Raw genomic sequence first — 22,741 nt, forward strand, 5'->3', positions numbered from 1 at the left:
AATATAAAATTAAAGTAAATCATATTTGAGAAAATTGCCCAAGTGATCTGATCCACTAAATTATCTAATTTATAGAATCTTTTTGTTAACCTAACAATGACGGGCCAAATTATCACTGGACTATTCATGTGAATAATTATGACCCAATTTGAGTTTGGAATTCAGTCTGGCCATAAATGTGCATTCTATTACTAAGAAAAAGCCCAATTTGTACAAACTGCCTTTTATCATCCTTCAAAATACACATGCATTATTTTAAGTTTGTGCTTAAGATAAAAACATGCTATAAACAAAACATCAGCATAGCAGAGCCTGACTCAAAAGAGATATAGAGATGTATAGGCAGATACCTCTTTTGATTCAGGACCTAGTATGCTAATTTTAATAGTGTATGGGTATATGTACGTGTGTGTTTTAAAAATCTGTTCATGCATTGTTGCGCTATAATAGCTCTTCATACATATGGATTAAATATGCATCTTACATATATATGAACAGAAAAGAACAAAGCCACAAGAATGATTCAAGGTCTTGAAAACTCATGTTACAATCAGAGACTTAAGAAGCTCAGCCTGTTTAGGATATCAAAGAGAAGGCTAACAAGTGACTTATCATGGTTTATAGGTACCTACATAGAGAGAAGATATCTGATTGTACTGGGCTAGCAAAGCCCATAACAAGATCCAATGGCTGGGAGCTGAAACTACATCAATTCAAACTAGAAATAAGGCACTATATTTTAAACAGTGAGGTAATTAACCATTGGAACAACTTACCAAAGGGATGTAGTGGATTCGCCATCACTTGAAGTCTTTAAACCAAGAGTAGATGTCTTTCTAAAATATATGTTCTAGTTCAGTGGTTTTCAACCTTTTTTCATTTGCGGACCTCTAAAAAATTTCAAATGGAGGTGCGGACCCCTTTGAAAATCTTAGAAATAGTCTTCAGACCCCCAGGGGTCCACGGACCACAAGTTGAAAATCACTGCTCTAGTCCTACCAGAAATTATGGACATGTTGCAGGAATTACTGGGTGAAATTCTAGGGCCTATGTTTTGCAAAAGGTCAAACTAGATTATCATAATGGTCTCTTTTGGCCTTAAAATCTCTGAATTTAAAAGAGTTTTCAGACTTCATTAACAATTATAATGTTTATTATTTTATGTTACTTCTGTTTGAAATACAGTATTATACTTGTGATAGAAACTTTCAAAGCCCAACGGATTCTAGGAAGGAAATGGGGAAAAAAGAATATATGGGTAATTATGATGGGGTGTATTGACCCCACACCAGGGAACCAAGGGTTATCGAGCAGCTCTGAGTCCTAAAGGTCCAACCCAGCCGCACCTGCTGGGTATGCTCACAGTGGAGAGAGAGCTCAAAAGGAAGCAACTCAGTTCAGTCAGTGCGGACTGAACAAAGGAGCAGTCCTATGCTGGTAACTCCTGGAGAGAGGCTGCAGGAGCTCCGCACTGCCTGGACCAGACCCCGCGGCAGAGCCACTGAAGGCCCCTGTGGAGACCAGGAACAGAGGGCCGGAACTGAACGACAAAGACTCTGGTGAGAACCCCCACACCTGTGAGTTCATAAGATGACACCTTTTGTGACTTTGAAAGGGGCTGAGAATGCAGTAGGAAGTGACCCAGTGAACAGGCTTGATGGCATCTGCCCCCCACGCTGCATATCTGACCAAGCTGTCACAGGCTCTGGGTTGGAACCTGGTGGAGCAGGGAGGGCTCAGGTTCCCGTACCACTGGCTGCAGAGTCTTGCAGCTGGGCGACGTGGCTACAGACTCTTGCCATTGGGTGCACATACCAGGCTCAGATGTTGAACACCCTGACAGTAATACTTTAAAATGTACCTGAACCAGCAGAGTTATTGGTCCACTTTTATCCACCTCCAGTATTTCCCCATTCTTTGTGCCCACTAAAATATGCCCATGTCCTAACGATATGGCACGTATAGAAGGATTGTCTTCTAAGAGGAGACCTAAAACATTAAATTTTTAAAGATGTGAGAGTTTAATTTCAGAAGTATATACATGACACCCACATTTTACCAGATCATATTCAACAGAAAAGAAGTCCTAGCATTTTCCTGCCTACAAAACTTGGCTCCAGTTGTGGAGCTTTAGCACATATTAGCTAATTTTTAAAATGTGCATAATTTATTCTGTGCCAGCCTTCCAGTTTTTGTTACCCTGCCTTCCCTAATAACCGTGCCACATAAGGCAATGATCCTCATGTTCAGCAGACTCTCCTTGAGGTTCAAACAAGGTGGAGAGCATTAACATGGCTATCTAATAAGCATGCTACAAACCTCAGTGAGAGAAATGTGCATACAGCTATGATTCTATCTATCTTAAAGTTACAGTGGAGTACATCAGTAAAATGTGTTAAACTACTATTTTAACTGCAATAGAAGTTTAATAAGCAAATAAGCACCCTTTTGACAGTCTAATGATGTAAGCTAAGAACAGAAAATTCTTAGTTTTTTAGGGAAGACAGACAAAGAAATCTCCAGAATATCAGATAGGGAAAGCTGTATATCAGGAACAACATCAGCCAGCAAATGGGAGAAATTTGAAGGAACAACAGGCCTGAAAACAGTTCGGTACTCGTACATGCTCACATGAAAACAAGCCAGAGTATTAAACCTTTAATAGAAAAAAAAAGTATTCTACCCTCCATTCCTTTTTTATCCAAGACAGAACAAATAGGAAGATTAATCATGGAACCCCATGGTGCCATTTTTTAGAATAATTTTTCAGAGCGTAATCTTTCTAATTTTTTTAAACTACCCTCACTTCTGTAGCATAGTAGTTCACTGAGGTCTGTGGAAGGAATGACAATTAGTTCAAAATCAACCTGCTGATTCAGCAAGATAGAAGACACTGTGAAGAGTTTATGGAAATGAACTTTCTGCAGCTTATAACTGTAATTCAGTCTAACTGTTACTATATTTTTATAAGCCAAGCACAGATTCTCTCTTCAGACCGTGCGTTGGTACTAGGCTAAAGATGTAATATCTTCCAGGACAAATGTAGTTTTGTCATTGATCTTTGTGGCCCATATTCAAAATGCTCTAATTGGAGTGAGTGTTTATCCTCAAAGATTTACAAATATACTCAATTCACAAATAAAACTATTTTTTCCTTCATGGTTAGTCTTGCAAACTCAATTTCTGATCAGTGTTAAGCTTGGTTCTTTCCTTCTGATGTATAATCATCAGTGATAAAGGTTCTATAGAACAAGTTTTCCTTTCTGAATGGGAACAGGTGAAACTGACTGAGACTTAGTAAAAATTTCAGTTTTTGTTACTTAACTGAATCCCCGCATTCACTGTCTCCTGGTTGGCTTGATCATAAGTACTAATAGGCATGAAAATCATTATTGTTGTCATAAAAGAACACAGATATGACAGAATACACAAAGGAAGCTGTGACAAAGTTCCTCCTCTACCTTGGTGGGTCTTGCGCTTATTGGCAGATTTGCTCACCTTGGAGCTTCACGGTAGCCCTTAGTTTGGCCGTTTTCGTGAACCCACAGTCCAGGTCATCTCCTCCTGTGTCTGACCAGGAGTTGGGAGGTTTGGGGGGAACCCGGGCCCGCCCTCTACTCCGGGTTCCAGCCCAGGGCCCTGTGGAATGCAGCTGTCTAGAGTGCCTCGTGGAACAGCTGTGCAACAGCTACAACTCCTTGGGCTACTTCCCCATGGCCTCCTCCCCACACCTTCTTTATCCTCACCATAGGACCTTTCTCCTGGTGTCTGATAATGCTTGTACTCCTCAGTCTTCCAACAGTATGCGTTCTCACTCTCAGCTCCTAGCGCCTCTTGCTCCCAGCTCCTTACACGTGCACCACAAACTGAAGTGAGCTCCTTTTTAAACCCAGGTGCCCTGATTAGCCTGCCTTAATTGATTCTAGCAGCTTCTTGATTGGCTGCAGGTGTTCTAATCAGCCTGTCTGTCTTAATTGTCTCCAGAAGGTTCCTGATTGTTCTGGAACCTTCCCTGTTACCTTACCCAGGGAAAAGGGACCTACTTAACCTGGGACTGCCTTCTATTACTCTCCTGTAGCCACCTGGCCCGACCCTGTCACAAAGCATATATGTTAGGTTAGAAGTTGCTATTTTTACTTAGTCATTTTTCCAGAGTAGAAGAACACTTTAAATAGAACCAACAATAGTTTTCAAACACAACTTTATTGTTTTCTTTCTTTACTTGATTTCCTTTTATTGCGGAAGAAGGAAACTTAGAAGAAAAAGCGTATTAAAGACTATGTTTAAAAGCAGAATAAAATAGAGAGGTTTGATGTACTATACAATCACCTTTAGAGCCAGGGGCCAAAGCAGCTCGTTTGATGGCATAGGTTTTGAGACAGCGTTCAAAGGTGTCATCCCAGAGAGCCACTACCCCATCCTTTCCACCAGTTACAAATCCCTGCCCAAAAAAGTACAAGAAGATTAGTTCATAGGTTGTCATCAGTAGCCTTAATAATAATGTAGCTGTAAAATCATAGAATCATACAAGTTAGAGATGGAAAAGATCTATTAGATCTTCTGGCCCTGCCAATGCAATATAAGTCTCTACAGTGCATTTTTAGTGCTTTGTCCAGTCTGTTTTTTAAAGTCTTGCACCTGTCACTCTCAAGAAGACTATTCAGTGGCCTCATACATTTCACTGTCTGGATGTTTTCCTGATAGTTAGCCTAAATTTTCCATTTCTTAACTTTACCCCTAGATCTGGACCTCCCAGATCACTTTTACAATGGGCCTGGACTAGCAGGGAATGTGGGGAAAGGTTACATCTGTATCTGAACTTTGTGGCTTGGGACCCTTTTCTCAAACAGGAATACTCTATTTCTATTCTCCTGCCTATGTTAGAAGACTGAACTTGTTTCATAAGGGGGAAAATATTGACAAAAGATAAACTGGCAATACAGCTGGAATCGTTTGATGTTATAGATTAGGAAAAACACAGTTTTGTCGTAAACCATTCCTATACCTAAATTAATTATAACTGTGACAAAAAATGAACACTGTAGCTCCTTTTGCTCAAAAGGACATACTCTGGTTTAAACTTATATCTATTCCAGATGACTCAAGCCTAGTGTACATTCAAGTTTTGTACCAATGTTACTATTTTGGCCAGCAGTGTTTGTTTGTTTTTTCACACTGAAATAGTTATGCAGGTACAACTGCTGAACTGGGACGCAGCTGAACTGATATAAAGGTGCCTTATACTGATGTAGCTTATTCCCCTTCCCATATTGGAATACCCATACCAATATATCTTTATATTAACAGAAGTATATCAAACTAGAGGGCTTGTGTTGCTTTAACTATGCAAGCAGAGTTAAAGTGGTAGAGTGCAGACAAGGCCTTACTGTATGTTGGCACTGTAACAGTGTTCAATTTGTAATCCAACAAAGCCCATATAATAGTTACTAGATTATATACATAAGGATACAGGATTATATACAAAGGAAGTAGTTAAAAAGTTCATTTCATTTACGAATTTTCTACCAGTTTGGAAGAAATTTCCTATGCATAAAATGGTGAAAACCGCTATAAATGGTAGAAAGTTTTTAGATTTGGTCATGTACATGAAGCAAGCCTTAGATCTATATTTTCTAATGCAAACAGCATCTGCTTAGAGTTGTCAGGCATCTGATTTTCAACCAGAAGGCCCGGTTGAAAAGGGATCCTGGTGGCTCCAGCCAGCAAAGCTGACCGGGCCATTAAAAATCTGGTCGGCGGTGCAGCGGGGCTAAGGCAGGCTCCCTGCCTGCCTTGGCTCTGCGCAGCTCCCCGGAAGCGGCTGGCATGTCCCTGCGGCCCGGCCCCTAGGCTCAGGGGCAATTTAGGAAGCTCTGCGTGCTGCCCCTGCCCCCAGGGCTGGCCCTGCAGCTTCCACTGGCTGGGAACTGCAACCAATGGGAGCTGTGGGGGTGGTGCCTGTGGGCAGGGGCAGCACGCAGAGACCCCTGGCCCATCTGCCTAAGGGCCGCAGGGACATGCTGGCTGCTTCCGGGTGTAGTGTGGAGCCAGGGCGGAAAGGCAGGCAGTGAGCCTGCCTTAGTTTCGTTGCACTGCCAACCAGGAGTCGCCTGAGGTAAGCACTTCCTGGCTGAAGCCCGCACCCTGAACTCCCTCCTGCACACCACCCCCCTGCCCCAGGTCAGAACCCCCTCCCACATCCCCATCCCCCCTCAACCCAACTCCCTGCCCCAGGTCAGAACCTCCTCCCGTATGCTAACTCTCTCCCATACCCCGCACCCTCACCCCAACCCGCTGCCCAAGGTCAGAACCCCTACCCCCCAGCCCTGAGCCCCCTCTTGCATCTCAAACCCTTTATCCCCAGCCCCACCCCAGAGCCCATACCTCCAGCTGGAGCCTGCACCCCCTCCTGCGCCCCAGCCCTGAGTCTGCTCCTGCACTCCAAACCTCTCATCCCCAGCACGACCCCAGACCCCTCTCCCCAGCCAGAGCCCTCCTCCCGCACCTCAGTTCCCTGCCCCAGACCTGAGCCCCCTCCCACAACCTGAACCCCTCATTTCTGGCCCCACCCTGGAGCCCACACCCCCAGCTGGAGGCCTCACCCCCTCCTTCACCCCGACCTCCTGCCCCAGTCCAGTGAAAGTGAGTGAGGGTGGGCAAAAGCAAGCGATAGAGGGAGGGGGGCTGGAGTGAGTGGGGGCAGGGCCTCAGGGAAGGGGCAGAGCAGGGTAAGGGTGTTTGGTTTTGTGCAGCTAGAAAGTTGGCAACCATACATCTGCTCAAGTCTTCACATAGTAACAAACATCACTGGCATATGTTTCTTTTAATGCAATGTAATCGAATCTCCTTTCACCCCCTGAAAGTCCCTCCACTTTATCTGCTTTATCCACTTTTACTCTTAAGGCATCATTAAAGAAGGAGGACATGCAGCTCTTAAAAATCAATGAGAGGAGTCACTGTAATATAATGACACAATGCACTTCCTCCTACTAGGAAATGCAACACTCTCTGTTCCCGCTGACTTGAGAGTGGGGAGCACCATCTAGAATAGGGTGACCAGATGTCCCAATTTTATAGGGACAGTCCCAATTTTTGGGTCTTTTTCTTATATAGGTTCCTATTACCCCCCACCCCATCCCGATTTTTCACATTTGCTGTCTGGTCACCCTAATCTAGAATCCTGAACTCCAATTATATGGTAATAGACTACATTTATGTTAGGCCTAGCCACAAAGAGATTTTTATTAATCCAAACTATGTTTCATTTAAAATCCAAATAGTTCACTTACTTTTTCTAATGCATGCATGCTAAATACTGGACCATCGTGTGCTTTGACTGTTTTTATGAGAAACAAATCTCTCCAGATACACACATCCCCAGTGGAAGTTCCAGAGAATGCCATCTCTTCAGTCCAGCCGTATACTGCACACATCATTGTATCAGTTCTTCCCATTGCACCTATGCAGCCCTTTCTCCCAATCAGTCCTCCCCCTGGTTTAGAATAAAAACAAGTAATCAAATGCTTGCATAAATATCACTTTCAAAATAATTTATAGGGCAACCTATCCAGAATAATAAATCTGTTTCCCTCTAGCTTTGGAATAAGCAAACTTTGAAGGTTCTTCACAAATCATTACTTCTCACCTTCCCCCACTTTTTGGCACCTTTGAAGAAAAAGAATGCATCTCACCTTTAGGAATTCATTTTACATGCCACTTGAATCAGGACTTGAATTTATATACACACACAGGTAAACATACATACAGATATATCAGAGGGAGCGAGTGAGAGAGAGTGTCTAAATACAGACTTTAATTTTCTGTCATATGATAGTATGGTATAAAGATTTTAATGGAATGAGTTTGGGATGACCATATTACTCCAATGTAAAAACTTTAAACCCTACCAACACATTCTTTTCATGCTATATTTTTGAAGGAAAGTTATTTTAGAACTTTAGCTTTAAAATTTGTGTTGATACAGTATCCTGTACTGGCCTATAAGTGACAGAAATGTTATTACCAATATTTTTTAAAAGCCTCTAAATTGTATGTCAAATAGTTTCTGTATATCAGGATGCCCATGTCCAGTATCTTGTGACCTGTCAGGAGCGAAAACGAGATGTGAATTTTCACAAAATTCTCAGAGTAACGTGTTTGAGACAACATGTTTGAGTTGTCTCAGTGCCACCTAACAGATGAAGATCTAGGGATTTTTATATCTTCAAAGCACTGTGCTATATCTTCAGTGACAAACCTCTGGATGTGTTTGCCTGCATTTGGCACTGATGAAGATTTCCCCCAAAAAACATACTTCAGTATCATGTGGTCTCAGGTCCACCAGTTCCAGCTCTAGTTTCAGTAGTGGATCTTGACTTAGAATATAGTAGGACTGATCTCTATCTCAGTGCTTATACTCACAATGATAAGTCTCCTTCACAATGACCGACTATCTCTACACTTTCTACAGGATACTGCCACTATGTGCATTCTTGAGTTTATGAAAAAGTATATATGGAGAATATGTCATAAGCGCCCCAATTTCACCGACCCATCAGGCAGAGGTGATAGAGACAAAAAAGGCCGTTTTCATTAATAAGTGAAGGTAGGACCACGTTGCCATCAGTTCAAATAGAGGTCTAGTAAGAGAGAGTAGAACAAGGCTGGGGTCAGAGCCTGTATGTGGGGGAAAATATTTTGGAGACCTTTCAGGAAACATTTTATGAGTGGATGTGTGAAGACAGAATGGCTGTCTATTGTGGCAGTGAAAAGTGGCAATGGCTGCCAAATGCACACGAATGGTGTTGGTGGATAATCCTGACCATTTAGGGTGTAAAATATAGTCTAGGACAGGGATCGGCAACCTTTGACACATGGCCCGTCAGGGAAATCCGCTGGCGGGCCGGGACGGTTTGTTTACCTGCAGCATCCACAGGTTCAGCCGATTGCAGCTCCCACTGGTCACGGTTCGCCATTCCAGGCCAATGGGGGGCTGCACGAAGCAGCGGCCAGCATATCCCTCAGCCCGCACTGCTTCCCGGGTAGTTATCAATGGCTCCATGTCTAGTTGGCAGCCGGTATCAAGTGGAGTGCCCCAAGGGTCGATCCTGGGGCCGGTTTTGTTCAGTATCTTCATAAATGATCTGGAGGATGGTGTGGATTGCACTCTCAGCAAATTTGCGGATGATACTAAACTGGGAGGAGTGGTAGATACGCTGGAGGGGAGGGATAGGATACAGAAGGACCGAGACAAATTGGAGGATTGGGCCAAAAGAAATCTGATGAGGTTCAATAAGGATAAGTGCAGGGTCCTGCACTTAGGACGGAAGAACCCAATGCACAGCTACAGACTAGGGACCGAATGGCTAGGCAGCAGTTCTGCGGAAAAGGACCTGGGGTGACAGTGGACGAGAAGCTGGATATGAGTCAGCAGTGTGCCCTTGTTGCCAAGAAGGCCAATGGCATTTTGGGATGTATAAGTAGGGGCATAGCGAGCAGATCGAGGGACGTGATCGTTCCCCTCTATTCGACATTGGTGAGGCCTCATCTGGAGTACTGTGTCCAGTTTTGGGCCCCACACTTCAAGAAGGATGTGGATAAATTGGAGAGAGTCCAGCGAAGGGCAACAAAAATGATTAGGGGGCTGGAACACGAGTTATGAGGAGAGGCTGAGGGAGCTGGGATTGTTTAGCCTGCAGAAGAGAAGAATGAGGGGGGATTTGATAGCTGCTTTCAACTACCTGAAAGGGGGTTCCAAAGAGGATGGCTCTAGACTGTTCTCAATGGTATCAGATGACAGAACAAGGAGTAATGGTCTCAAGCTGCAGTGGGGGAGGTTTAGATTGGATATTAGGAAAAACTTTTTCACTAAGAGGGTGGTGAAACACTGGAATGCGTTACCTAGGGAGGTGGTAGAATCTCCTTCCTTAGAGGTTTTTAAGGTCAGGCTTGACAAAGCCCTGGCTGGGATGATTTAACTGGGAATTGGTCCTGCTTTGAGCAGGGGGTTGGACTAGATGACCTTCTGGGGTCCCTTCCAACCCTTATATTCTATGATTCTATGATTCCCACAGCCCCCATTGGCCTGGAACGGTGAACTGCAGCCAGTGGGAGCTGCGATCGGCCAAACCTGTGGACACTGCAGGTAAACAAACCATCCTGGCCCACCAGCGGATTTCTCTGATGGGCTGCATGCCAGAGGTTGCCAATCCCTGGTCTAGGATAAGTGGTAGTTGAGCGCTTATTGCATCAACCTGATGGGAGGTGCACCAGCATTGGAACCTAGTCCATTTGTGACATTAAGTGCATCTAGTCGTGTTGCGTCTGCTATTCCAGAGTATCTGTTTAACTGCATCTGAACAGGTTATTTCCAAATCCAAGAACCACGGAGGAGCCAGGCTTTGAGGTGGAGCACCTGTGGATTGGGATGGAGAATGTGACCTGCATCCTGTGAAAGGAGGTGTGGAGTTGGATGGAGATCAGTTTGCTCACCATCATGCAAAAGAGGTAAGTATACTAGATCTCTCGTGGAAACGTTGGAGCGATAAGGATAACATAGGTTCAATCCCCCTGAATCTTGTGGAGTACTCAAAACAGAAAGGGGAAGGGAGGGAAGACATAGAGCAGTGGTGCATCCCCTGGGATGAGGAATGTGTCTTCCAAAGACCTGTGTCCCAATCCAACTCTTGAGCAGAATTGAGGGCATCAGACATTTTGTGGTGCGACAAAAAGATCTATGTGCGGGAATCCCCAGTAGTTGAAGATAAGCTGAAGGAGTTGCTTATCCAGTTCCCAGTTGTGATCATGGAAGAATCTTCCGATCAGTGAGTCCACAGTGAAGTTCTGGTGTCCAGGGAGGAATGTGGCTGAGATGGTGTTGTCGTGTTGGAGGCACTGAAATTATGGAACTGGTGTATCCGAGTATAAAGAGTGGGACCTTGCTCTGCCTTGTCTGTTGATGTAAAAACATGCAGATGATATTGTCCATCATGACTTTGACGGTGCGATATGCAATCAGTGGGAGGAAACATCGCCAGGAATTGCGGACTACCTGTATCTCTAGGAGGCTGATGTGTAGGGTGGATTTGGTTAAAGACCATCTGCCCTCCACCATATGAGTGTGAAGGTGCACTCCCCAACCCATGAAGGAGGCGTCAGTTGTTAGAATCATGATTGGTGCTGGCTGAAGGAAATGAACCCCAACACAGATGTTCTTGGGCTGTGTCTACCAGAGTAGTGAGTCCTTTACCGTCCTCGGCATGAATAACAGTTTGTGGCTGCTGTGTCCGTGAGGGATATATGCTGTACAGACATATGCCTGAAGACATCACATGTGTAATCATGTGTGCTTTACCCATGAACGTGGTGGCGGTCATGTGTCATATTAGCTGGAGACACATTCTGTTGGAAATCTGGGGACAGGCTTGTACCTTGGATACAAGATCCACCATAGTGAAGAATCTGTGAGGTGGAAGGAAGGTTCTGTCTTGTACGGCATCTAGTTGTGCACCGATGAACTCCAGGTGTTGTACTGGTAAGTTCACACTGTGGCCTAGATTTGTGAAAAGGTCCATTGAGATCTGGACGGCACGAAGAGTGTTGGCTTTGGATGAGACCTTGTGGAGACAGTTGCCTAAGTATGGAAAGATGATGACACCTTGTTTACTTAGATAGGCAGCAATTACAGCAAGGACTTTGGAGAATACACAAGGGGCTGTCAACAGTCCAAAAGGCAGTACCTTGTACTGATTATATTTGGCTCCCATGGGGAACTGGAGAAACCATCTGTGGGCCAGGTGTATTGTGAAATGGAAATACGTATCTCGGAGGTCGAGAGCCGAGAGCAAGTCCCCCTGTTCCAGTGCTGGGATAATGGTAGAGAAGGTAACCATCTTGAAGTGTTGCAGTTTGACAAACTTGTTTAGGTTTTGAAGGTCCAGGATCAGCTGCCAGCTGCCAGATTTCTTCTGGATCAGAAAAAAATTCTAGAAACTCATTCCTCTGTGTTGGGAAGGGACCAGTACTATGGCTCACAAGTGAAGAAGATGAATTATTTCTTCTCATAGAATGGGTTCATGAAGGGGTCCCTGAAGAGGGACGGGGAGAGAGGAAGGATAGATAGTAAAGGGATGGAGTATCCTTCCCTGATGATCTCTAGAACCCATATGTCTGAGGTGATTAGTCTCCAAGATGGAAAGAATGGAGCTAATCCGTCACCAAACTGGTGGTATGTCGAAGATGGTTGATGTGACTGGAAAAGGGAGAGGCTTCTTGAGGCCTTGACCTACCTTCAAAATTGTTGCTTGGCTGCAGGTGTGAGAGAGGTAGTCCCTTGAGGAGTGGCCCGTCTACGTTTGGTAGGGGGCTTTTGTTGTTGGCGCTGAGTGTCATAGTGCTTCTGAGGAGTGTACTGCAGTGGTCAGGATTGTGGGGGGAGATTATACTTTTGTAGGTGTCTCTTTGGCACTGGTGTGTAAATATTAAGGGAGAGGAGAGTAACTTGGCAGTCTTTAAGGGAGTTTAGGGAATCAACCGTATGCACCATGAATAGTCTGGGGCCCTCAAAGGGTAAGTCTTCAACTGTGGTTTGTACCGCTTAGGAAAGCCTGAGAGGTGCAATCATGGTGCCCGCCTCATAACCATGCAGTTGCGATGGAGCGAGAGTGATATCTGCAATGAGGCTCGTAGAGCTGTATGGGCCAAGAGGTATCCCTCAGATATAAGCACCTGGAATTGTTCTTTCTTGGCCTCAGGAAGGTTATGGCAGAGTTCCTCTATTTTGGAGTAACTGAGGTAGTTGTACTTAGCCATAAGAGCCTCGTAATTAGCTATTCAAAATTGGAGTGTGGCAGATGAATAAGCCTTGCGTCCGAATAAATTAAGCATTTCCAGTGTCTGTCCTGACAGGTAGATACTTGTTGTCCTTTCTCTTCCTAGAATCATAGAATATCAGGGTTGGAAGGGACCTCAGAAGGTCATCTAGTCCAACCCCCTGCCCAAAGCAGGACCAATCCCAACTAAATCATCCCAGCCAGGGCTTTGTCAAGCCTGACCTTAAAAACTTCTAAGGAAGGAGATTCCACCACCTCCCTAGGTAACGCATTCCAGTGTTTCATCACCCTTCTAGTGACAAAGTTTTTCCTAATATCCAACCTAAACCTCCTCCACTGCAACTTGAGATCATTACTCTTGCACCATATTAACTACTAGAGAATCTGGGGTGGGATGCGAGAAAAGAAATTCCACATCTTTTGCAATAACATTTTTGTCTGCCCATTTTCAGGTTGGAGGGATGGCCACTGGGGTCTGCCAGAGCAGTTTTGCAGGATTGAGAAGAACCTTGTTGATAGGTAGGGCAATTTTGGAGAAAGATAATGTGTGCAGGACATCGAGCAATTTATGCTCCTGATCTTTCACTTCCTCCAAACGAATCTGGAAGGAGACTGAAATTCTGTGGACTAATTCTTGAATGTGTCTGAAGTTGTCAGCAGCAGTAGGATATGGGGGCATGATAGCCTCATTGGGGGAAGAAGAGGAGAAATATAACGTTTGTGGAGCTTCCTCCTCCTATTCTTCCCCCTCATTCAGTACTTTGACGGGGAGGTTCAGTCTCTGGTGTGCAAGAGACCAATGGAGAAGGGAGAGGTATAGTTCTCTGGCATTGCTCCATGGGAGGCTTCCCGAATTGTGCCCTATACATGTCCCCAATATGGCCAATGTGGAGGAGTGGAATGTGTAGTTGCATCCACAGTGGTCCACAACAGGATTGTGGTCCAGATGTGGATTGCAAATAGTGAGGATGTGTAGATGAAGTCGTTGGAGCCTGTCTTGAATAAGAGGGTGCGATGGAGCACTCCTCCTTCTCTTCTTCCTCCTCGTCACTGGGGAAGGAGGGTGCCCTTGTCAGGGGAACAACAAGGAGTCTGGTGGCACCTTAAAGACTAGTCTTTAAGGTGCCACCAGACTCCTTGTTGTTTTTGTGGATACAGACTAACTTGTCGGGGGGAAAAGGGAAGAATGTTATGAGTCCAGAGAGGAGGGTGGAAGTGGGAGGAGGTCATGTCTGAGCAGAGGTGACTCGGGCATGTCAGATACAAGCTGGTCTTTTTGGTATCTAAATTCCTGGAGAGGAGGAAGGACCATCCTCAGCACCAGTACATGACTCGGTGCCCAGGTGGAGCTGAAGACTTGGTCAGTGCTAAGGACTCGCTCAGTGGCGACGGCTTTGTTGGTGCTGAGGACCTGGTTGGTGCTGGCAGTTTTGGTGGGGCCAAGGACTTGCTCTGTGTTGATGGCTTCAACTGTGCCAAAAAGGACGCCAGTGCCGGTGGTTTTGTAAGTGCCATAGCTCCTGAAGTCAGTCTGTCTTGGTCTCCAGAGCCGAGATATGGTGCTGAGGGCTGTAGCTCTGCCTGGTTAGGTCCTTAGTTTCATGCCGAAACAAGAGGAAGTCAGGTCCTGGAGCTGTGTCCCCTGTCAGATGATGTTGAGGCTACTGACCTCACAGGGGAAGGTGTTCTGGCGAGCTGTGCCTCAGAGTGTGAGGAGGGAGACTGTTTCTTCTTGTCAGAGCAAGAAAGACACAACTTTCTCTTAGAAGGACGTGGGGAATGAGGATCAGTGGACAACCTGGCAGAGCGTGAAAGCCACATAGGAGGAGAGTCCAGGGCCGGGTTCGATGCTGGGCGCTGTGATTTCTCCATGAGGAGAAGTTATAACCGAATGTTCCAGTCTTTTCTGCTCTGGCAGTCAAGTTGTGACAGTGGGAACACTTCTGTGGGATGAGTTCCTCTTCCAGAAAGTGAACGCACTGCGGGTGGCTGTCCATTACTGGAGGGCATTATAGCAAGAGTTGCACCTCTTAAACCTGGGAAATCTGGGCATAAGGGTGAGGAAAAAAGCTTCCTGGTTCGGAAGGGTGAGAAGCAGGGAAATGAAAACCTAATTGATGAGGTAATCATAAAGGTGAAGCAAAAACAAATGTTTTTTGATAGAGGGAAGAAGAAGAAGTTCTAAATTACACTAAAACTGACAGGTAAGGCACTATTCTAATGAGGGAAAAAGGAGAAGCGGGCTCTTCTGCGGATTCCATCCCAGACCAAAGGCGGTAGAGAAGGAACTCGGGGGTGGGGGGCGGTCAGACAGCACAACAATATATATATGTCCCACTCATGGCATGAGAGAGGAGAGGTGTGAATGTGCAGTCTGACAGGCACTGCTGATGAAGATTTCTGATCCCAGGGGTAAGGGGTGCTGCCACACCTACAGTGGAGAACCCATAGGGACAATATTCAAAGAAGAGTTAATCTGCTCAGCAACAGCTTGCCAGCATTGTAATAACTTTATTAAACAGCAGCCTACTGTGGCCTGGGTTGAACCTGGATAATTTCTTGGGCAGTCCATGACTGAGATGACTAGGGTGACTGTTTTCCTTGCCGTTAAATGTTCTATAACTCTTAGGATGAATCTTAAAAGGAATGGGAAGGATTCACCCGAGCCAGTATATTTTCAGAACTACTGATGATGTCTGAGTATTTGGAGGTCTTGTCAACAGTAGTTTTCTCCAGCAAAGGAGGTAATCTTTTCAAAGACCCTTTTGGCTCCATGTGCCTTTCAAGATCTGATACACTGGAGTTCAGAATACCATTTAGATGGTGTTTTTCCATTGCTCTAAATTAAACATTTTCAAATAGATTAAATATGCATCTATTCTTTAACTTCTTGAGTTTTTGTAGTCACGTTTAGCAAAGACAGACCCAAAGTATAATTAGTAGGTATATTCACTGCAAGAGCCTTGTCTGCAATCTTATTTGTGCCTCTTACAGGTGGACCTTAGATTATTAAAACTGCATTCCTTTGTGATTTAGATCAATATATCTCTATTTTATATATGTATCTATGTACGTTTTACCTACCAAATATTGAAGGTCTGAAATTATTACCTTGTCCTCTTTGGTATCACTTGAAAACTTCTTTGTATACATTGAGTGGGATTTATTACATTATCCTAGAACTGTGCATGAGATATTTTGAGCTATATAACTTTTGTGACAGATATGGTATTTCCTGAAATACTCTTGAAACTCCTCATGGTGTTAAATTTATGTATTATTGTGGGCTAGACTGTATGTAACTTCTTCATGGGGAGATGTCACAAACATTGCAACTCCATGCAGCATCTTTGGGGTCCATTGTTTTAAATGAATATTTTATGTATGACTGTTCTATTCCATGCGGAAGAGCTACCACAGCTCCTACAGGAACTAAAACAATAGATGATTAAGGCAAATCAGGCAAGTTGTAATCTCCCCAGAGAGATACCACCTCCTGGGGAGGCTCACATATACTAGCACAAACTATATTCCCCACAGAGACCAACAGGCAAAGAAAAGACTTTGGGATAAATAGCCTGAGTTTAAATTGACTCAGAGCCTTTTTTTCTGATCCAACAAATGGACAGACCCTTCTGCCCAAGGGAGCTCCAATTCTTCCTGGGAAGGGTTGGAAGGACTTTGGCCTACTGGGGCCCCATAAGACATATGGGTGATCTCTGGCAAGCTTATTAACATTGTGTGGTAACTTATAATTGCTGCCAAATACGTTGTTTGTAGCCTTGAAAGAGAAAGCAAAGTGACGATGCTGGCCTGTTTAGGCAGTCTGGCTTGCTGGGACTATCACAGTGTAAGCAGGGTTCTGTGTAACCTGGGAAAGCCCCTGGTCAGGAGGGAGAGACACATGGGTCTCCACCCAAGAGATGTGACAGCTGAGGAGCCTGGAGCCTCAGGGGTGCTTCAAGGGACCATGGAGGGGGAATATGGTGCAATTGCCCTGAATTGTGACAACTATTAATGGCATAACTATTATTTATAAAAACTAGACTAACCTCTCCAAGGCAGGCATTACGTTTTCCTGCATGCTGTATTACACCTAGCACAATGGGGAGATGATCTTTCTTGGGGTCTCTGACACTACCATAACAGAAATTAATTTTACTATTAATAGGAGTTAGAAAGAGATAACCTACTGATATATGCATGTGTCAAAAATCATACAGAATACATAACAATAACTATCTTAGGTATAACAGACAATGCTGCAGTTAAAAATACAAGAAAAACATGCCTTTCCTTACCTGCTCTATGCCAGAATTTCATGTGTTTAATTCCTGCTGTTATCAGTTTATCAGGCATATAAGGATTAATTTTAACAACAAAAATCTTATCTTTGCTTCCTCTGAAATAAAAAAGTAAAATATTTCACTGCCTTGATCCACAGACAAATGTATACACTCATATTTTTCTGTAAAAACAATGAGGAGTTCTTGTGACACCTTAGAAACTAACAAATTTATTTGGGCATAAGCTTTCGTGGGCTAGTACCCACTTCATCAGATGTACACAGATTTTCTGTGTGAATGTCCAGCTTGCTAATGTTTATCTCATAAAACATTCCTAGAGCTCTTAACCATTCTTTTATTAGGAGAAATAGGAAGGCAGGCCATTGAACTAAAGGTACTGAGTTTGTCTAACTCTTAATTTGACAGTTTGCAGATTAGAAATCTGGAGAAACTGCTCTACTTCAGCAATCCACTCAACAGCATTTTCTTTGTAAAAGAACATACTTGACCTAAAATAATGCAATGATATTTACTCTTTGGGAATTAAGCCTTGATAGCAAATTAAGGGCTGTAAGGTTACATTAATTGCAGAATGTATCTACATCAGTTTCTCATTCTGAAAATCAATGACAATGTCCATACACTTTTTACTGAACTTTTCCATCATTCTAGTGGACTTAAACAATAATGGGTATGACATTATTTGTCACATCTATCTTACAATACCTATCTTCAGCAGTTTTTGAAAAAAAAAACAACCCTGTCATCTTTGTTTGCTGACACATTTTGTATTTCTTTGTATGTTCCTAAATACAGACACACAATACACAGCTACAGGGACTACTGTTTTGAAAGATCCTATCACTTTGAGCTATATTTCCTATCTATGTAAGAGAAAGTTATTTACCAGTAATTCCGCTTCTCTGAAAATATCATTTTGTAGGAGTCTCACTCATGGGTATTTGCTCCTTAGTGCAAGAATGGGAGAACTCCTTTAGCTTTTAGCTTCCTAAGATTTTTTGACTCTGAGGGCACCACAAGCCAGTCCGTTACTAACCACTTTACGCCACAATCTGTCATATATAAATGCTGTCCTCCAACATTGCAGTCAATTTCAATGACAGAGTTTGAGGTGAAGCTCCCCAGATAGAAAAGCCAATCCGAAATGATCAGCATAAGATTTAAAAAGGGCCCTAAGGGAAAAAAAATCAGTAATAAAAGGTGCAAGAGAAAAACATCTGAGAAAAGGCTCTGAGCTCTAATGGTAGGACAGCATATGAAATCCTACAACATGTAATCTACTTTGAAAATAAGTTATTGAGCATGACAAGTCTAAAACAGGAGTCCATTCTGGAGGTGAAATCCAAGCAATAAATGCCTAATATATGTATGTGGAGTAAGACTATGTATCTGCTTTGAGATTTCTTAATGAAAATATACCTGAAGCAGGAGATGGTGACAGTGTTGCTTCAAAATGAGTGTACCTTGACAATAGCTTCAGTATCAAGCAATCCTGGTGTTAGCTATATAAAATGCAATCATATTGTCTTCTTAGCAATATACAGTACTGCCCAGTAAAGTGGCATCAAATGAAAAAGATGGGTGGACTTTCTGAAGGCTTTTGTCTTTTCCAAAAACAACACTAAGCACCTTCAGACATTAAGTGTAGAGAGAGGAGTATTCCGGAATGGACATGCAAAACACACTGGCAGGACAAACAGCTTATTAAAGTGGAATTCAGACACCAACTTAGAGAGCAATCTTCAATATGTCCACTGTATTGTCTTATCCTTGTAAAATCTGGTGTACACTGGGTCTGTTACTAGGGCTCTGCAAGCTGAACTCACTGCTACCAGGTAAAAATTACTTTTCTTGTGAGAAACTTAAGCTCAGAGAGACTGAGTTGCTTAAAAGGAGCTTTCATCAATTTTGTCATCTTGATATTAATATCCCACGACACAGGAGGCTTTTTAACTGGAGGTTTTAAAAGCCTCAAGACCTGCATGAACCTGACAAGGGACCGCACAGACATTGCACTGGTTGACCCTCAATTAGTTCACTATTGGCCAGAATGGCTGCCAAACGTACCTGGATGTAGTTAGTCTTTCACTTAGACATGTGAAAAGACTAGTCAAGTAGCTTTTCTGGTGAGAACAAAGTGTCCATTCAGTCCTGTTTGCATGACTCGACAAACCTATTTTTAACTGTAGGAACTAGAGTTGTAGGTGCTTCTCAAGTCTCCTTGGAAACCCTCTACCAGTACAGAACTGCCCTCATCTCCAGAATAATTATGTCCAAGTGCAGTTCCTATAGAGATAAAAATTCGCTGGGTGCGTAATCCTCTGCATTGGCTCCCCATACCAGGTTAGACACATCTGTGGCTGCTAAAGTTTGGAGAGGAGGTATTTTAAGGTCAATTTGTAATTGGTGATTGTTCCTGAACTGTCAACAGGTCAGAGTAGCCTGGAGACTGTCTGCCATCAGATGAGATGTGAAAGTTCCTGTACTACTTACTTCCACTGGAATTGCAGGGTCTGCAGAGCTTACCTCATATGTAGGGCCCTACCAAATTCATGGCCATGAAAAACGCGTCACGGACCATGAAATCTGGTGTCGCCCCGTGAAATCTGGTCTTTTGTGTGCATTTACTTTCTACTATACAGATTTCACGGGGGAGACCAGCATTTCTCAAATTGGGGGTCCTGAACCATAAGAGAGTTGCAGAGGAGTCGCAAGGTTATTTTAGCGGGGTCGTGGTATTGCCATCCTTACTTCTGCACTGCCTTCATTGCTGGGCGGCCAGAGTATGGTGGCTGTTGGCCAGATGCTCAGCTCTGAAGGCAGTGCTCCACCAGCTGCAGCACACAAGGAAGCGTGGCAATACCATACCATGCCACCCTTACTTCTGCGCTGCTGCCTTCAGAGCTGGGCAGCCGGAAGGTGGTGGTGCTGACTGAGTGAGGGCCCAGCTCAGCAGGCAGCAGCCTAGAAGTAAGGTTGGCAATACCATACCAGTCCATCCTTACTTCTATGCTGCTGCTGACAGCGGCTCTGCCTTAAGAGCTGGGATCCCGGCCAGAAGCCACCGTTCTCCAGCTGCCTAGCTCTGAAGGCAGCACGACCACCAGCAGCAACACAGAAGGGTCGCAGCACCACAATCCCCCCACCCCCCGATAATAACTTTGCAACTCCTCCACAACTTCTTTTTGGGTCAGGACCCCTACAATTACAACACTGTGAAATTTCAGATTTAAATATGTGAAATCATGAAATTTATGATTTTAAAAATCCTACGACCGTGAAATTGATCAAAATGGACTGTGAATTTGGTAGGCTCCTACTCACACGCAAACATGTCCTGGATACCACAAATAGCATTGCAGCCATGAGACCGAACGTTAGTAGCATTGTCTAAACCAGTGGTTCCCAAACTGGGGTTCATGAACCCCTGGGAGTTTGCGAAATATTACATGGGTTCTCGGGAAAAAATTCCCTAATGGCAGACAGAGCTGTCCGTAGGGACCCCGGCCAGCATGGCGCCAGCAGCCCGAAACCCCTGGACTTCCAAGAGCTAAGCAGATCAAAGCAAGCATATCTATCACACTGAGGAGATTTAAATGTCAAGACTCCTTATAAGAAATGGAAAGGGAGGTAGATATTTTTTGCTGGTTTTAAAATTAAATAGGCAGCTAGTATTGTTTTTAAAATTATTATGAAGAACAAGTTTAAGCTTTGTTGTAATGTGCGTTGTTTGCCTGGACTGCTCAAGACCTGAATGCTTTTGTAGGAGGAACTCTTTGAGTTGGCTTCTTAAATACTTCCATGCTGTTTCAAATCTGATACTCCTTGATGAAACATAGGAGCCTTGTCTTATAACAGGCTTATTCAAAGTGATACAAGCTACGAAAGTGAGATCTTGGAAGAGTGTTGCCGTTTTCATAATGCAATAAAAATACTGTAATGATAAATAATAATTGATAATAAATAGTGTGTAATAAGCATGTCACAAAAACAAATTTTATATTTCCAAGATCACTGCTTTTATAATTTATACTCAAGTAAAGGAGGAAATCCCTGGAAATATTCATTTTTAGGAGGGAGTTCACGAGACCTGACATTTTAGTGAAAGGGGTTCACAGGTTGTTAAAGTTTGGGAACCACTGGTCTAAACTTACCTTCTGACTCTCTTGCTGATCTGTTGTGCCCAACTGGGAATGTCTACGATCCTGCTCTGGAGAAGGAAAATTGATTTGAGCTGTCTAGTGGGGCTCCTGTATACTTCAATTGTCTGTGGGGGACTGTTGAGAATGTGGGTAGTTTTTCACATATCCTAGTGACTCCATTCTGGTAGTGATATGGGCTGGTCTTTCACATGATCCAAAGTAGTGTCCTTAATCAGCCAATCAGCCAACTTAGTGAACGTGCATGCTCCCAGACTGGGCAGGAAGGCAGTGACTTTCATCAAGAATTTTGTGAACATACACAAAGCAGACACCAATTCAAGAGATAAGACAGTGAAGGAAGTGATGTTCCTTTACCTTATATCTGAAAGCTTGAAGAGCATTCTAAGGTGCATGCAAGCATTCAGTTCTAGAGCACATAGCAATTAAACTTCATCTAAGAGAGTTGTAGTGGCTTCCAGGGTAACTATCTAGAATTGTTTTTTTGACCCGATACTGATTCAGTTCCCTGAGATCCAAGAAGGGCCAGAGATTTCCCATCTTTTTTCTGCCTGAAAGTATGTAGAATAAAATTCCTTTCCTTCTTTCACCCAGTGGCCCTGGCTTTAAGATCCTCTTTGTCAGGAGGGACAAGAGTGTCTGTAGCATCTCTTCTTCACATTGATACGCCTGAGAGCATTCTTGAGAATGAGGAGCACAATTTGGAAGACATTCTGAGAACCATTTGTAGGGGGGCACCACCTCATCCAATGAGCTCAGTATCATCTCCTTCAAATACCAAGACGGGTCAGCAATAATGTCAGGCAAAACTGGCACTGGGCCCTGCCACTCAGAAATTTTGACTGACTCAGGCTTTAGTACTCCAGGCCAGCCTTGTGCCTTCCTAAGGCCTGAAGGAGAGCTTGTTGGACTGCCCCATGTTTCCTCAGCACTTGGAATTACATTTCCAGATATATCTAGTACCCCTGTACATCATGAATGATGCCAGTGCAGACAATATAACAAACATGGTCATCAGTTTTAAACACTGTTTTGCCACACAGGCCAAGTTTGAAACTGCAGAGCAGTCTTTTTAACTCCTTGTCTGCATACCTGAAATAAAAGAACAACGCTTCCTCAGGTCTTGTCCCCTAATGCCCCTACTCTACTTGCACTACATTGATGACATCTTCATCATCTGGACCCATGGAAAAGAAGCCCTTGAGGAATTACACCATGATTTCAACAATTTCCATCCCACCATCAATCTCAGCCTGGACCAGTCCACACAAGAGATCCACTTCCTGGACACTATGGTGCTAATAAGCGATGGTCACATAAACACCACCCTATCCGGGAAACCTACTGACCGCTATTCCTACCTACATGCCTCCAGCTTTCATCCAGACCACACCACACAATCCATTGTCTACAGCCAAGCTCTACAATACAACCGCATTTGCTC

General features: G+C 43.8%; 1 protein-coding gene across 8 annotated transcripts in view; it reads right to left on the reverse strand.

Annotated features, from left to right (window-relative positions):
• EML5 (EMAP like 5) overlaps positions 1-22,741 on the reverse strand; it is a 295,572-nt gene that overhangs the window by 101,657 nt on the left and 171,174 nt on the right. For all 8 annotated transcript variants that reach the window (XR_012669025.1, XM_048854106.2, XM_048854105.2 and 5 more), the window contains exons 17-20: positions 17,132-17,232; positions 7,290-7,492; positions 4,330-4,441; positions 1,862-1,989 (exon numbers count right to left, since the gene is read on the reverse strand). Coding sequence is in view for 7 of the 8 variants with exons in the window: in XM_048854106.2 (XP_048710063.1) it covers positions 1,862-1,989; positions 4,330-4,441; positions 7,290-7,492; positions 17,132-17,232 (544 nt within the window). In the remaining variant the exon portion in view is untranslated. The remainder of the gene's footprint in view (positions 1-1,861; positions 1,990-4,329; positions 4,442-7,289; positions 7,493-17,131; positions 17,233-22,741) is intronic.

The sequence above is a fragment of the Caretta caretta genome, chromosome 6, assembly GCF_965140235.1.
Source record: "Caretta caretta isolate rCarCar2 chromosome 6, rCarCar1.hap1, whole genome shotgun sequence".
Classification (NCBI taxonomy): domain Eukaryota; kingdom Metazoa; phylum Chordata; order Testudines; family Cheloniidae; genus Caretta; species Caretta caretta.